Below are 16,572 nucleotides of genomic sequence, written 5' to 3'. Positions count from 1 at the left end.
AAATGGCGTCTGTTTACAAGAGCCCTGATGAAGGTGTGGTGAACCCTTTGTATCAGCAGGCCATTTAAATCTTGCGTAGTACTCCAAAACATCATATGATGCGATGCGCAATTTACTGCAAGTCGGTCAAAGCATCATATGATGCGATGTGCAATTTAAGGGTTAAATAAAAAGCATGACCATGAGAAGAAGTACAGAGCACCACTTGGTTTCCGAACCCCATGGGGACGAGACCCGTCGGTTAACATGTAAGTTCGTATACGAGAAATAGAGGGGAAAAAATAAACTAGAAATGTAAAAAGAAATTGTTCTGAAAAATTTACGAAAAACTCTAGGGGAAAAAATTGACAGGTTTATAGCGTAAATGCGACCGTGTTTTGTTTGTACTCACCAATAAGTGAAGTCCTGATCCGCTTTATAAAAGTCCTTAATTGTTCCTAACTGATTATTAAGACGACTGGCAAACATCCTCTAGATGTTTCCTGCCAGCCTGCAGGAACATCCTGCCAGCCTGCCTGCCAGCTTGCCTGCCAGCCTGCAGGCACATCCTGCCAGCCTGCAGGCACATCCTGCCAGCCTGCAGGAACATCCTGCCAGCCTGCAGGAACATCCTGCCAGCCTGCAGGAACATCCTGCCTGCCAGCCTGCAGGAACATCCTGCCAGCTTGCCTGCCAGCCTGCAGGCACATCCTGCCAGCCTGCAGGCACATCCTGCCAGCCTGCAGGCACATCCTGCCAGCCTGCAGGCACATCCTGCCAGCCTGCAGGCACATCCTGCCAGCTTGCAGGCACATCCTGCCAGCCTGGAGGCACATCCTGCCAGCCTGCAGGCACATCCTGCCAGCTTGCCTGCCAGCCTGCAGGCACATCCTGCCAGCCTGCAGGCACATCCTGCCAGCCTGCAGGCACATCCTGCCAGCCTGCAGGAACATCCTGCCAGCCTGCAGGCACATCCTGCCAGCCTGCAGGCACATCCTGCCAGCCTGTAGGAACATCCTGTCAGCCTGCCTGCCAGCCTGCAGGCACATCCTGCCAGCCTGCAGGAACATCCTGCCTGCCATCCTGCAGGAACATCCTGCCAGCCAGCCTGCAGGCACATCCTGCCAGCCTGCAGGCACATCCTGCCTAAAATATACGATGATGTACTGTACATTTAAGAAACAAATCTGGGTCACAGGTCTGTGGAGTGTGGTTAGGCTTACGGAGTCAGCCGGTCCCTCCCCCACCACCGATACACCTCCCCCTCTCCCCCCACCCCAAACCCATGCACACACACACACACACTCTCAGAGGTCACGTGGTTCATGGTTCACTTCAACACCCATATATCGCTTCCTGCCTGCCTGCCTCCTTCCCAGCCTGCAAGCCTGCAGGCACATCCTGCCTAAAATATACGATGATGTACTGTACATTTAAGAAACAAATCTGGGTCACAGGTCTGTGGTGTGTGGTTAGGCTTACGGAGTCAGCCGGTCCCTCCCCCACCATCGACAAACCTCCCCTTCTCCCCCCACCCCAAACCCATACACACACACTCTCAAAGGTCACGTGGTTCATAATTCACTTCAACACCCATATATCGCTTCCTGCCTGCCTGCCTCCTTCCCAGCCTGCAAGTTTTCCTGCCTGCCTCCTTCCCAGCCTGCAAGCCTGCCTGCCTGCCTCCTTCCCAGCCTGCAAGCCTGCCTGCCTGCCTCCTTCCCAGCCTGCAAGCCTGCCTGCCTGCCTGCCTCCTTCCCAGCCTGCAAGCCTGCCTGCCTGCCTGCCTCCTTCCCAGCCTGCAAGCCAGCCTGCCTGCCTGCCTCCTTCCCAGCCTGCAAGCCTGCCTGCCTGCCTGCCTCCTTCCCAGCCTGCAAGCCTGCCTCCTTCCCAGCCTGCAAGCCTGCCTCCTTCCCAGCCTGCAAGACTGCCTGCCTGCCTGCCTCCTTCCCAGCCTGCAAGCCTGCCTGCCTCCTTCCCAGCCTGCAAGCCTGCCTGCCTCCTTCCCAGCCTGCAAGCCTGCCTGCCTGCCTCCTTCTCAGCCTGCAAGCCTGCCTGCCTGCCTGCCTCCTTCCCAGCCTGCAAGCGTGCCTGCCTGCCTGCCTCCTTCCCAGCCTGCAAGCCTGCCTGCCTCCTTCCCAGCCTGCAAGCCTGCCTCCTTCCCAGCCTGCAAGCCTGCCTCCTTCCCAGCCTGCAAGACTGCCTGCCTGCCTGCCTCCTTCCCAGCCTGCAAGCCTGCCTGCCTCCTTCCCAGCCTGCAAGCCTGCCTGCCTCCTTCCCAGCCTGCAAGCCTGCCTGCCTGCCTGCCTCCTTCCCAGCCTGCAAGCCTGCCTGCCTCCTTCCCAGCCTGCAAGCCTGCCTGCCTGCCTGCCTCCTTCCCAGCCTGCAAGCCTGCCTGCCTCCTTCCCAGCCTGCAAGCCTGCCTGCCTTCTTCCCAGCCTGCCTGCCTCCTTCCCAGCCTGCAAGCCTGCCTGCCTCCTTCCCAGCCTGCCTGCCTCCTTCCCAGCCTGCAAGCCTGCCTGCCTCCTTCCCAGCCTGCAAGCCTGCCTGCCTCCTTCCCAGCCTGCCTGCCTCCTTCCCAGCCTGCAAGCCTGCCTGCCTCCTTCCCAGCCTGCAAGCCTGCCTGCCTGCCTCCCTCCTTCCCAGCCTGCAAGCCTGCCTGCCTGCCTGCCTCCTTCCCAGCCTGCAAGCCTGCCTGCCTCCTTCCCAGCCTGCAAGCCTGCCTGCCTCCTTCCCAGCCTGCAAGCCTGCCTGCCTCCTTCCCAGCCTGCCTGCCTCCTTCCCAGCCTGCAAGCCTGCCTGCCTCCTTCCCAGCCTGCAAGCCTGCCTGCCTGCCTCCTTCCCAGCCTGCAAGCCTGCCTGCCTGCCTCCTTCCCAGCCTGCCTGCCTCCTTCCCAGCCTGCAAGCCTGCCTGCCTGCCATCATGCTAACGGGTAGTGTGTGTTAGGCTTATCTTCGGGAATGAGCCGGTCTCGCCCCCACCACCCGCCCCCCTACATCCCATACTCTCTTTTAAAGGTCACGCGGTTCAACCGCGTGACTACCACTCACTCCCTGCCTGCCAGCCTGCCTGCCTGCCTGCCTGTGCCTGCCTGTGCCTGCCTGTGCCTGCCTGCCTGCCTTTCCCTCCCTAATTCTCACTACTTCCGTCCCTTCCTGCCTACCTCCTAGCATCTCTCCCTACCTCCCCCTCCCTCTTAGCATCTCTCCCTCCCTCCTAGCATCTCTCTCTCCCTCCCACTCCCTCCTAGCATCTCTCTCTCCCTCCCTCCCTTTCTGACTAATTCTCCCCCCCCCTCTCTCATACTGCCTCCCACCTAAGCTCCCTCATCCATCCACCCACTGGTCAGCCATCACTGACACAATGCGTGCATTTGGAGCCGACATGGTGCACAGATGTTTCTTGATTGTGCAGATATGTAAAACAAAAGCACAGAATGAACATTCCAGCCTTATGGCAATTCAAAATAATAGGAATAATAGGCCGTGAATCTGTGAAGTCACAGTGGGCAAACTGGACCATCTCCCACCCACCACAACAAGCCGGCGTGACGCTTGGCGGACCCCTTCCTACCCGAACTTTGTTCGGGTAGCATGACTCCCCAACCCCAATCGGGAAACTGTAAGTTTCAGATAACTAAAGTTCGGAAACCAAGTGGTACTCTGTACCAGTATTGGTTAGGGGTCATCTCCAAAGCAGTTTCAAGGAGATACTCATCAATGCTGTCCAAAATATTAGGAGAGCCAAAATAAAAATACCCAACCATATCTTTCCTATAAAATCTCTGTGGCTAGATCCTAGAAACAGAGTAAATTTGTTACACAAAATTTTCCAGATCCAAAACCATACTGTCTGTCTGTTATTATATAGTTTTTCTCCAGGGGTTCTACCCATTTAGTTTTAATTATTTTTTCCAATATTGTGACTATTACACTTGTCAATGATATACGTTTATATATAATGGGATCTTCCCTGCTGCCACTGTTGTAGAGTGCTGCTGCCTCTAATATCAACTGGGAGTCTGAAATAGGTAGCAAAGTGGGACAGGTCTATATATGATGGTCTGTTGAAGTGGAATGCTGAGCTCAGGTGCACATTCTCTCAGGACCCATGGTAAAACTCCACCTGGGCCAAATGCTTTGTTCTTACTTAGCCCCTTTAGCATTTTTTTCATTTCATATCTAGACACCTCTATGAAATGTGAGAAATCGATAAAGAATTTGGATAAAGAAAGAGAGCTAGGAGTGGTTCTAAATAGAAAACTATCACCTGAGGACCACATAAGAATATTGTGTGAGGAGCCTATGCTATACTTTCTAACTTAAATTTTTTTTTTTAAACACTTGGATGGCAAGATACTAAAGATATTGTTCACAACTTTTGTTAGACCAAAGCTGGAATGGTGTGGGGGTTTTCTTTTTTGCTTTCACGACTGCAATGCGTACGTCGCCAATGTACATGTGGCAGACGTTCCACAAAACTGTCGGAATTAGCAGAATAGAAAATACGAGAGCAACCGTACAGGGCCTGGGAGCAAGGTCGAGTTAGAGTCCTTGAGGGTCTCTTCTCAGACTAGCCTCACCTGGTCCTGCTCCACGTTGATCGTTGGAACCTCCTCAATGATGTAACACTTTAAGGGACTCCTAGGGTCCTCATCACATTTATAGTTTAGTGAATTAGGCAATTCGGTGTTGAAGACACCTAGAGCTGAAGGCTTGAGTAATATTGGCAGTATTCAGAAGTGGTTCAACGCAAAAACCACTTAAAGCTTAACAGTAGTTTACTAACTTAACCACTAATACACAGGGTGTTTGATTTACTTTAGATTGGCGTCAGCAAAGCTATGGTTATGTTAGCGAGACTCTTGACGTCTGGCTAACGACCTGTATCCACTCGTGGAGAAACATCTAACTTAACACAGTTGACAGCCAATCATTAATACAGCAACCTAACTGCCGGTATGCAAAGGAATCACAAAGAGTTCCAACCGGATACTCGGTAATGATGATATGTAATAAATCACAATGGCACTGTCAATGGGACAGGCAATAACATGCACAATAATAATCACACACGATAACTGTGTGGTGTATGTGAAGGTCACATTCAAAGACGAGTGAAATGCCGTGATACCACACAGATAACCACGCATACACCGTCGATTCACTGTGAAAGGTATGAGAAGGTGAAAACTGTGGTTGATACCTCAGATCAACACAGACACAATAAACAATGACAAGATCTTGTACTTACAGATAAGGTACCTCTCTTTACTCACTCACTCACTCAGGCACATTTATGCAAGAACTCGTAGGTGGCCTGACAGCTGGTTTCTCTTGTAGACACGGAGGGTACTCGCAATAGGGCGTACAGAAACACGCATACACTCTTGGCACTGGCGGTGAGTAAGGGTGGTGACGTCACGTGGTACAGTGAGGGCGGCGGCGGCTGGCGGCTGCAGGTTATATGGCACCATGCACTACACTGTGGTACAGGTACACTGTGGTAGTCACACACAGATTACTTAGGCGGCAGCACTGCCTTAGTTCACTCCAAGTCACTCACAACGATCTTTGTCACCAGGGGTTACCTGATACCAGTCTGTTTCACTCTGGAGATTTGTCACTTTAGGCTTCTGAACAATATATTCACACTCGTGATTCTGGGCGAGTGTGTGGTATATCGCAGAGGCGCTGAGTTAACTTGACGGTGAGGAATAGACGGTGTTCAGTCTATTGGCTGATAGACAGAACAGCTACACGTCCACTTTGCAAGAGATCCCTCACGAGAATGCTTTTTCCTGAAGCTCAGGGCGTCCCATGGGCACAACACAAAAAGAGTTACAATTTGACCAATAGCATTGCAGCAAATGAGCGGGAACCAATCATATTGACCGTTCGATGATCAGTAGCAGGAGCTGTTATTCTTCATCGTGCCAGTTGACCCCAGAGGTCAGACGGTCGTTGGCGTCTCCCCTCTACTCTCACGCTGGCCCCAGCCAATGTACTCACTGACCCTGTGGCAAGTATGCTTAACTCCCTGTATCTACTTCCTGCCTGGACATACGGCGGCCTCCGTATTATGAAAGTGTTCCTGGTTAAGTGGGCATTCTGGAGATACCCAGCATGCCAGGTCACTATGCAGGGTTAACAGAAATAGGACCTTGTGCACAAAGTCTGTGCACTGTGCACTGCAATGAGCCATTCCAGTCAGCTGTGGGAGAATCTTGGGAGACATACTCCCACAAATGGAATATGCAGTGGTTGTATGGTGCCCATATCTTAAGAAGCACAGCAACAAACTGGAAAAGTGCAAAGACATGCAACTAAATGGCTCCCAGAACTGAAGGACAAGAGCTACGAGGAGTGGTTAGAGACATTAACCCCTTAACTGCGCGGCCTCCAAATATGACCACCCCAATGCACAAGAAATAAATTCTCAGGAAAAAATTCTTTTTTTTTTTTTGTTCTAAAAGTGTCAAAAACCCCTCCCTGTATTTGGGTATAGCAATGGAATGTCAAAATTGTACTTACTTTGGCTGTTATGGGGTCCGTAAGGTGGCACGTGACGTCATCATTTCCCGTGCGCCCATGCCGTAAGCTCCCGGGACCGGTGGGGCACCCGGGGCGGGATGCGCGCGCTGCCGCGAATATATTTTTGCTCATTTTTTGCGCACAGTTCCAAATACAATTGATTAGATTTTACGTGCTGATCCAATGTATGGTGAACACGTACACTATATTATGGCAGTAGAACATCCGTACCGCCTGTAGACACTGTGTTACGTGCATCACAAACAAGTACACTTATTTCCAATTTATCACTCTTATATATTTATATTTACATTATATATACACACACTGTACAGTATCACACACTATATACACACACTATACACACACAGTACTCCGCGAGTGTGTGATATGCTGCGAAACAGCCAACGGGGCAGAGTGGCACTGTGCACCAGATGCTGATGCATCTTCGCTTTTGTGATCTGTGTGTAGTGTTCCTGCATACTGTGCACACACGTTTACCCTTCTCCTGTGATGCTGTGCCTGGCATATACTTCAGCATGTGTACCTCGAAGTTCTCATTACCCCGCAATCTGTCTGGAGCTGCGTATGGCATTGTTGCTTGCACCTCGCGCGGTACTACGGACTCCTGCCTGCCATACTTTACTAGCAGCTGTGACACAACACTGGCACTGAAGGTACGTGTAGACAGTAAAGAGCAGAGGTGCCATAGGCACAATCAGAGAACACTGTATAAACATCAGAGGTCCGCAGTTGTTCAACGTCCTCCCAGCGACTATAATAAATATTGCCGGAACAACCGTGGACATCTTCAAGAGAAAACTGGACTGTTTTCTAAGAGAAGTTCCGGATCAGCCGGGCTGTGGTGGGTATGTGGGCCTGCGGCCCACTCCAAGGAACAGCCTAGTGGACCAAACTTTCACAAGTCAAGCCTGGCCTCGGGCCGGGCTTGGGGAGTAAAAGAACTCCTAGAACCCCATCAAGCAGGTATCAAGCAGACGGTTTCCTGCTGGACTTCACTAAGTACATATTGAAGCAGTTGAGCACTGCAACATCCTTGAGGTGGAAGAACTTTTTCGTCCACTTCACAGACCTGTGCACGCACTCCACACCACCAAGCATCATGTCACACTTATCGACGAGGCACATGTTCACGTTATAGTCTATGACACAGTCCGGCTTATACATGGGGTTGCGCATATAAAAATGGACCTTCCCATTGTTCAACATGGCACCGGTGTGAATCGTCGTCAGCATATTCACCTCGTGTCTCTCCTCCCACCGCAATGACAGCATATTGTCACACTTGCGCAGCTGGTACTCGCCCATGGATATACCTATACCGAACACTGGCATTTCCTTCCCGAGGACCTTCACAGTGCTACATATGCTGGTGTTGTGGGCAAGGAGGTATCTGGTCAACAGGGGGCTGGTGTAATAGTTGTCAGTGAACAGTATATGCCCCCTGTTCAGCACTGGTTCCATCAGGGTTTTTACGACACTGCCAGAGAACCCATGTTCATCTTGAGCTGGTATGTCGACGTCTGTACCAGACTACAAGATCATGTCCAGGACGATACCAGTCTCACAGTCGCACAGCATGAAAAACTTTAGTCCAAAACAGTGCCGCTTGGAAGGGATGTACTGCTTGAATGCCAGTCTGCCCTTGAACAGTACAAGCAACTCGTCGATAACGACATTCTGTCCAGGTACAAAATAATCCCTGAAGTTCCCTCGCAGGTCGCTGAATACCTTGCGTACCTTCCACAGTCTGTCGCGTCTGTCCTCATTTGCATTGTTCTCGAAATGCAGGTGCCCGAGAATCAAGTGGAACTTATCCCGCGACACATACCGGTTGAAGACGGGTGATGGAACAAGGCTGTCTTTGTTCCAATAGTCCTGGACGACAGCTTTCTCGGAGTGTTTCATCATCATGCATAGAGCCAGAAACACGTGCATCTCGTCGATTGTCGTTGCCTTCCATCGCGTGAGGCGTAAGGCAGGTAATATGCCGCTGTCTATGAGGGTGTGGGCGTACATGTTTGTCTCGGTCACAAGATGCCTCATGAAGACATTGTCAAAATATGCCTGGAAATATTCCATGTCCGCCATATCATCACCGTTATACGGGAATAAAGCTGTAACAACAACATCGGTATCATCAAACATTGGTATTTGAGGGACAGATGTGGTGCAATCCTCCCACACAAGTACACCAGGGAGTTTGATGTCGGCGCCAACACCACCACGAGCACCAAAACCACGGCTACGTCGTCTGCTGCTGCTACTGGAGCTGCGTGAGGGTATGCTTGGCGCCGAGGCAGATTTTCGTACCGTAGGCCTACCACAATCACCTGATGTTGAGGGCCCACTGTCGTCATGCTGTCACCTGCCTCGACGTGTTGCTGAGGCAGCAAAGCCCCGCCTGGTACCACCCTCGCTGCTAGTACTCGGGTCGTCCACACTACTCGTATCGGAGCCAATGTCACTGAAGCCCGAGAAAGATTTGTCACATGTATTGTCACTGAATAAACTAGCATCTGGGGACATACATGATGGTGGTGGTGATAACGGTGTTGACCCAGGGCGGTGAGACAGGCCGGGTGAGGAGCGTATACCATATGCACTCGCCACATCATCCACTTGCGTCTTTCCCTCACTCGTATCAGACCTCTGTGTCAGATCTTTCTCTGGATCATAGTCCAGGTCATCATCCATAGCATCGTCGTTGTACAAAATATCGCGAATCTCCTCCTCAGAGAGTCGTTTTCCATGACCGCGGGTCACTGTGGAGCGGGAGCTCGTTGACGATGCATCAGACATGGTTGTTGCTTGGGAACTGGGGCTCTCCATGGCTACGGGGCATGCTGGGATTTTTTTTTCAAGATGGCGGACTATCACTGGGGCCCCCAGCCAACCATTCCATACCTGCGTCACCGCACGTCACTTTTAAATCGAACGTGAAAAATACAAATACCCGGAGGCGCGTAGTGCACCCCAAGCGTGGGCCAGCAGGTGCGTTGCACAGTTAAAGGGTTAAATATTCCAAAACTAAAAGATAGAAGAAAAAGAGGCAATATGATCACTACGTACAAAATATTAACGGGAATTGATAAAATTTATAGGCAAAAATTCCTGAGACCTGGAACTTCAAGAACAAGAGGTCATAGATTTAAACTAAACAAAGGTGCCAAAGAAAATTTAATTTTTTAGAAGTGAATAAGAAAATTCACTTTCGCAAACAAGTGGGGTAGATGGTTGGAACAAGTTAGGTGAAAAGGTGATGGAGGACAAAAGCGTCAGTAATTTCAAATTGTTATATGACAGAGTGCTTGGAAGACGGGACATCATGAGCATAGCTCTCATCCTGTAACTACACTTAGGTAATTATATAGTTTATAGGTTGTGTGGGGTCTATGTTCTCCTATTCCACATTCCATAACATGGCATTTGTTCACATTAAATTCCATTTGCCAAGTGGTGCTCATACACTTATTTTGTTCAGGTCTTCTTGAAGGGCAGGACAAACATGAATTTATGATTTCTGCCAGTACAATAGTCTGTTCTGCACATGTAAAGCACAGTGACTTAGAAAGGAAAATTATTATTATTAATAATTATATATCCTCCCCAAAGCAATGGAATAGTATAGGAAACACTTATTTAAGACATTCACTGGTTGAAAATATATATAGAAACAGCAGTGTTAAATGTTGAAAACAGTCTGGAACTCTATAAGACATACAAATGACCAATTTTGGGATATGAGTTTTGTGTGAAACAATATTGGAACCAAGGGAGTGCACACAGAGTGGAGAGCGGCAGCAAGTTGTCCACTCAGGCGGTGACTACTCCAGTGTCCAGTAGACGTCAATGCGACGCTTGGGCGGTCTTCTACAGTAATGATAAGTGCATTAACTGTACTAGTGCTTTTTTTCTTTGTTAGTTTAGGGATAGGAATTTTAGGAATGTGTGTTTGTAGAACCCTGTGTGTCTTGTGTTATTTTGGGCTCATTCTCCCACTTTAACCCATAAACTGCGCAACGCGCCTCCAGGTATTTTGATTTTTCACGTTTCATTCAAAACTGGCGCGCGGTGACGCGGGTATGGTATGTGTGGGTGGGGGCCCCAGTGATCGTCCGCCATCTTAAAAAAAAATCCCAGCATGCCCTGCGGCCGTGGGGAGCCTCAGTTTCACGGCAGCAACCATGTCTGACGCATCCTCTACGAGCTCCCGCTCCACAGTGACCCGCGGTCATGGAAAACGACTCTCTGAGGAGGAGATTCGCGATATTTTGTACAACGACGATGCTATGGATGATGACCTGGACTATGATCCAGAGAAAGACCTAACTCAGAGATCTGATACGAGTGAGGAAGACAGAATTGGAAGATGTAGCGAGTGTGTGTGGTACTCGTGCCTCGCCCGGCCTGCCTCACCGCCCTGGGCCAACACCTTTATCATCACCACCATGTATGTCCCCAGACGCTAGTAGTTTATTCAGTGATAGTACATGTGACTAATCTTTCTCGGGCTTCAGTGACATTGGCTCCGATACGAGTAGTGTGGACGACCCGAGTACGAGCAGTGGTGGTGTTACCAGGCGGGGTTGTGCTACCTCAGCAACACGCCGCGGCAGGCGGCAGCGTGCCTCACAGCATGTGGTCAACGACAGTGGCCCCTCAACATCATTTATTCGTGGTAGGTCTACAGTACGTAAATCTGCCTCAGCGCCTAGCATACCCTCACGCAGCTCCAGCAGAAGCAGCGGACGACGTAGCCGTAGTTTTGGTGCTCGTGGTGGTGTTGGCCGTGGTGTTGGCGCCAACACCAAACCCCCTGGTGTACTTGTGTGGGAGGATTGCACCACATTTGTCCCTCAAATACCAACATTTGATGATAGCGATTTTGGTGTTACACCATTATTCCCATATACTGGTGATGATATGGCAGACATGGAATATTTTCAGGCATATTTTGACAATGTATTCATGACGCATCTTGTGACTGAGACAAACAGGTTCGCTCACAGCCTCATAGACGAAGGCATTTTACCTGCCTCACGGCTCACACGATGGAAGGACACGACAATCGACGAAATGTACGTGTTTCTGGCACTCTGTATGATGATGAAGCACACTGAGAAAGCTGTCATCCAGGATTATTGGAGCAAAGACAGCCTTGTTCCATCGCCTGTGTTCAACCGGTACATGTCGCGTGATAGGTTTCTCTTGATTCTCAGGTGCCTGCATTTCGAGAATAATGCAAATGAGGACAGACACGACAGACTGTGGAAAGTACGGAAGATGTTCAGTGACATGAGAGGGAAGTTCAGGGATTATTTTGTACCTGGACAGAATGTGCTTATTGACGAGTCGCTTGTACTATTCAAGGGGCGACTGGCATTCAAGCAGTACATTCCATCAAAGCGGCACCGATTTGGACTGAAGTTTTTTGTGCAATGCGACTGTGAGACTGGTATTGTCTTGGACATGATATTATATTCTGGTACAGACGTCGACATACCGGCTCAAGATGAACACGGGTTCTCTGGCAGTGTTGTAAAAACCCTGATGGAACCGTTGCTGAACAAGGGGCATGTACTGTACACTGACAACTATTACACCAGCCCCTTATTGACCAGATACCTCCTTGCCCACAACACCGGCGTATGTGGCACTGTGAAGAGCCACAGGAAGGAAATGCCAGTGTTCGGTATAGCTATAGCCGTGGGTGAGTGCCAGCAGAGCAAGTGTGACAATACGCTGTCAGTGTGGTGGAAGGACAGACGCGAGGTGAATATGCTGACTACGATTCACACCGGTGCCATGTTGGACAGTGGGAAGGTCCACTTTCAGACACGCAACACCGTGTATAAGCCAGACTGTGTCATAGACTATAACGTGAACATGCGCCTCGTCGATAAGTGTGACATGATGCTTGGTGGAGTGGAGTGCGTGCGCAAGTCTGTGAAGTGGACTAAAAAGTTCTTCCACCTCATGGATGTTGCAGTGCTCAACTGCTTCAATATGTACTTAGTAAAATCTGGCAGGAGACCGTCTATACGTACATTCAGTGCTGGTGTTGTGTCACAGCTGCTAGTAAAGTATGGCAAGGAGGGTTCTGTTGTACCGCGCGGAGTGCAAGCAACAATGCCACATGCAGCTCCAGACAGATTGAGGGGTAATGAGAACTTCGGAGTACACATGCTCGAGTATATGCCAGGCACAGCATCACGGGAGAAGGGTAAACGTGCGTGTATAGTATGCAGGAACACTACCCGCAGAGAACGGAAACGAAGATGTATCAGCACCTGGTGCGTGGAGTGCAAGGTGCCACTCTGCCCCGTTGGCTGTTTCGCAGCATATCACACACTCGCGGAGTACTGAGTGTGTTTATGGTGTGTGTATATAGTGTGTGATACTGTACAGTGTGTATATAAAATGTAAATATAAATTTATTTGGCATGATATATTGGAAATTGTGCAGGATAAGTGAACTTGTTTGCGATGCACGTAACACAGTGTCTACGGACAGTATGGATGTTGTACTGCGATATTATAGTGTACGTGTTCATTATACATTGGATTGGCACATAAAAACAATGAAAATGTATCTGGAAATGTGCGCAATAAATGAACGAAAATATATTCGCTGCAACTCGCGCGCCCCACCGCCTCCGAGAGCTTACGCCACGGGCGCACGGGGAATGATGACGTCACGCCCCAACTTCCGGACTCCATAGCAGCCAAAGTAAGTACAATTTCAAATTTTTTTTTACATACCCATACTCAGGGAAGGGTTTTTGACACTTTAAAAAGAAAAAAGAATTTTTTCCAGAGAATTTATTTCCAGCGCACTGCGGGGGTGTCACATTTGGAGGCAACGCAGTTAAGGGGTTAAGGAGTACTGTAATACGTGGTTTAAACTCCATCAACCTTGGTCCTCGTTAGTAAAGTGATTAAGTGTAGAGACCTTATATTGTAAAAATCCATGCTACATTTGTATATTACCAAGAGAGTCTACAGTAAAATAATGACTAAGCCCAGATTTGTGTGGGACCAATAGTCAGTTCATATATCATGTTTATGTTTGGTGAAGAGTATCCCTCAATCTCAACAATCCATTAACATAATCATGTGTTCCCATAGTTAATAAGTGTAGAATAATCCGGAGTTGGTCAATAAAACCCATGTGTAAAGATTTAACCCACTGTGCACTTATTGTCCAACTTAGACTAAGAATACTTGACCCTTCCTCAATTATCACATACGATATATACACGTTTGTTTCCTTCTATTATTAGTAAGAAAGTAAGGACGGGTTTTGTTAGTCATACTCTTGGGTATGACTTACAAGCAACCCTGCTGCTGCAAATGTTACCAAAAAATATTATCAAATATTATTACCAAAAAAAATTATATAACAAAAAATATTATAATATAAACATATCCCATACTCTGGGATATGTTTATAAAAAATATTGACCTTGCTGTGGATATGTTAATCTGTCAGTAATATTAACTAACTCTAATATTAACTCTAGAATAGCTAATACAAAGAATGTATGTAAATATTACGTAATTTGTATTAGTAAATAAAGTACTGTAATATTACTTTTTGTTGTAAATACATCTAGCTTAACCAAATATTCTTTCCACAGGATAACAAGCCAGAGGAATTGTTCAGTGTGTTATAACGATTATGACGACAATCAGCTACGGCCTCGCACATTGCCGTGCGGCCACACATTCTGCTCCCAGTGTATTGACAATGCTATCAAGAATGGTCAGCTGACTTGCCCCAGCTGCCGTGGCCAGCACGCTGCCACAGCTGCTACTCAGTTCCCAATTAGCTATGGCATGGAGGCTTTAGTTAGGAAACTCAAAAATATCCAGGAAACACAAGAGAAAACTGTACCCGCAAAAAAGAAGTTTCGTTCCATGTTGCAAGAGCAGAAGAGCAGCATTAGCAGCCTCATTAAAAGCTGTGAAAAGGTACTGTCCCAGCTGGGGGAGTACCGGGGGCAGCTGGGGGACTGGAAGACTCATCACCTCCAGCTCCAGGACAGACTCTATGCTCTGGTAGAGCAGAACAAGTCAGCAATGAAGCTCTTGGAACTGGAGGATACCAGTGTGGTGGATATGACAACACAAGGAGAGGAAGGGAAGACTCAGCTGCAGGCCATGTTGGGGAACCTCGACACAGTCAACACCCTACAGGAGGTTGACACAACCATAGACACAGCTGATGAGTGCAGCACGAAAATAAAAGATTGGCTGGAGAAGTGCCAGGAACTCTTCCCAGATGTCAAGACTGTCCACACCTCAGTGAAGGTACGCTGCTGAAGTTCACATTGTTCTCACCCAACTGAGTGTAGTATTGCCTCTATATAAACACTTTTGACATGGAGACACATCAAGATGAGAGTTGACTTTATAGATAGGAAACTTTTTGCTCTAACACCTGAAACATTTTTATTAATAAAGTCAACTGTCATCTTGGTGTTTCTCTACACTGTGGTCAGTGTAGAGAAACATTACTTATATTGTCAAATTACTTTACTCAGTCTGATGCTTCAATTTAGTGCAGTTACTTTACTCAGAGCCTGATGCTTCATTATAGACCAGTTACTTTACTCAGAGCCTGATGCTTCATTATAGTCCAGTTACTTTACTGAGAGCCTGATGCTTCATTATAGTCCAGTTACTTTACTCAGAGCCTGATGCTTCATTATGGTCCAGGTTCCACCACTAATGTTTGTGTTGGTAATGACAGGTGCAGGAGACCACCAGGGAGGCCCTGGAGATGACGACCACGGAGACAGGTGCCACAGCTGACCCCGTACACCTGGGAGACTCAGCCTCCAGCATCATGGATAAAGTTCAGGAAATCACTTTAGAGATCCCCCAGAAGCAATTAACAGTAAGTTTTTTATTTTCTCTCATAGGTCATACCACAAGATATTGAGTTGAGTTTTGAGGAGAGGAAGCCTGTTGTTAGGTTTATCGGGGTTCCCCAAGGTCAACTACTGACTTTCCTTAACATACAATTCACAATAGTTGCCTAACTCCTGGATAAATATTTACTGGTTGGTGAACAGAGGCAACAGGTGTAAGGCAACAGGAAACATGTTAACCATTTCTGGCCTGCATGGTGATTGAACCCGTGATCCTCTATTGAACCCGGGATCCTGGCCCCCCTCACAGAGGCGCAGAGAGCGGGAGACACTCCACCAACCTTTCCAAAAAAGTATACCTGGTTGATGGGGTTCTGGGAGTTGTTCTACTCCCCAAGCCCGGCCCGAAGCCAGGCTTGACTTGAGAGAGTTTGGACCACTAGGCTGTTGCTTGGAGCGGCCCGCAGGCCCACATATCCACCACAGCCCGGTTGATCTAGCACTCCTTAGGGGAAACAATCTAGTTTCCACTTGAAGATGTGTATGGTTGTTCCGGCAATATTTCTTATGCTCGCTGGGAGGACGTTGAATCCAGTAAGACAGCGAACCAAATCAGACCACTGCTGGGTACGAAGAAACTGAAGCCTTAAAATTGCCAACGAACTCCACAACAATGCCAGCACCAACCCCATGCCAGTAGAGGGGGGGCTGGAGCTACAGGTCCAGCACCAACCCCCTGCCAGTAGAGGGGGGGGGCTGGAGCTACAGGTCCAGCACCAACCCCCTGCCAGTAGAGGTGGGGTGCAGCTACACGTCAAGCACCAACCCCCTCCCAGTATAGGGGGGGGGGGCTGGAGCTACAGGTCCAGCACCAACCCCCTGCCAACAGAGCAGGGCTGGAGCTACAAGTCCAACACCAACCCCCTGCCAGTAGAGGGGGCTAGAGCTACAGGTCCAGCACTAACCCCCTGCCAGTAGAGAAGGGGCTTGAGCTATAGGTTCAGCAACAACCCCCTGCCACTAGAGGGGGCTGGAACTACAGATCCAGGGCCAACCCCCCTGCCAGTAGAGGAGTGCTTGAGCTACAGGTGCAGGACCACCCCCCCCCCCTGCCAGTAGAGGAGGGCTGCAGCTAAAGCTACAGCACCAACCTCCTGCC

The 16,572-nt window shown here is 49.0% G+C and overlaps 2 protein-coding genes across 3 annotated transcripts in view; one reads left to right on the top strand and one right to left on the bottom strand.

Annotated features, from left to right (window-relative positions):
• The window catches only part of LOC138371351 (uncharacterized), a 202,604-nt gene that overhangs the window by 173,083 nt on the left and 12,949 nt on the right, over positions 1–16,572 (top strand). For both annotated transcript variants that reach the window (XM_069336139.1, XM_069336138.1), the window contains exons 3-4: positions 14,178–14,850; positions 15,293–15,439. In XM_069336139.1, the coding sequence (XP_069192240.1) occupies positions 14,377–14,850; positions 15,293–15,439 (621 nt within the window). In that variant the 5' untranslated portion in view covers positions 14,178–14,376. The remainder of the gene's footprint in view (positions 1–14,177; positions 14,851–15,292; positions 15,440–16,572) is intronic.
• LOC138371315 (piggyBac transposable element-derived protein 4-like) lies at positions 8,068–9,366 on the bottom strand. The gene is made up of 2 exons (XM_069336101.1): positions 9,066–9,366; positions 8,068–8,651 (listed from the first exon to the last, which is right to left on the bottom strand). Exons 1-2 carry the CDS (start codon positions 9,364–9,366, stop codon positions 8,068–8,070), a joined length of 885 nt encoding a protein of 294 aa, XP_069192202.1.

The sequence above is a fragment of the Procambarus clarkii genome, chromosome 35 (genome assembly GCF_040958095.1).
Source record: "Procambarus clarkii isolate CNS0578487 chromosome 35, FALCON_Pclarkii_2.0, whole genome shotgun sequence".
Classification (NCBI taxonomy): domain Eukaryota; kingdom Metazoa; phylum Arthropoda; class Malacostraca; order Decapoda; family Cambaridae; genus Procambarus; species Procambarus clarkii.
This window is presented reverse-complemented; position numbering and strand designations above follow the sequence as displayed.

Coding starts and splice junctions, on each gene's coding strand:
- LOC138371315 (XM_069336101.1), bottom strand. CDS start 9,366: ATGGAGAGCCCCAGTTCCCAAGCAACAACCATGTCTGATGCATCGTCA. Junction 8,652..9,065: donor GTTATCACCACCACCATCAT/GTATGTCCCCAG, acceptor TTGTTGTTACAG/CTTTATTCCCGTATAACGGT.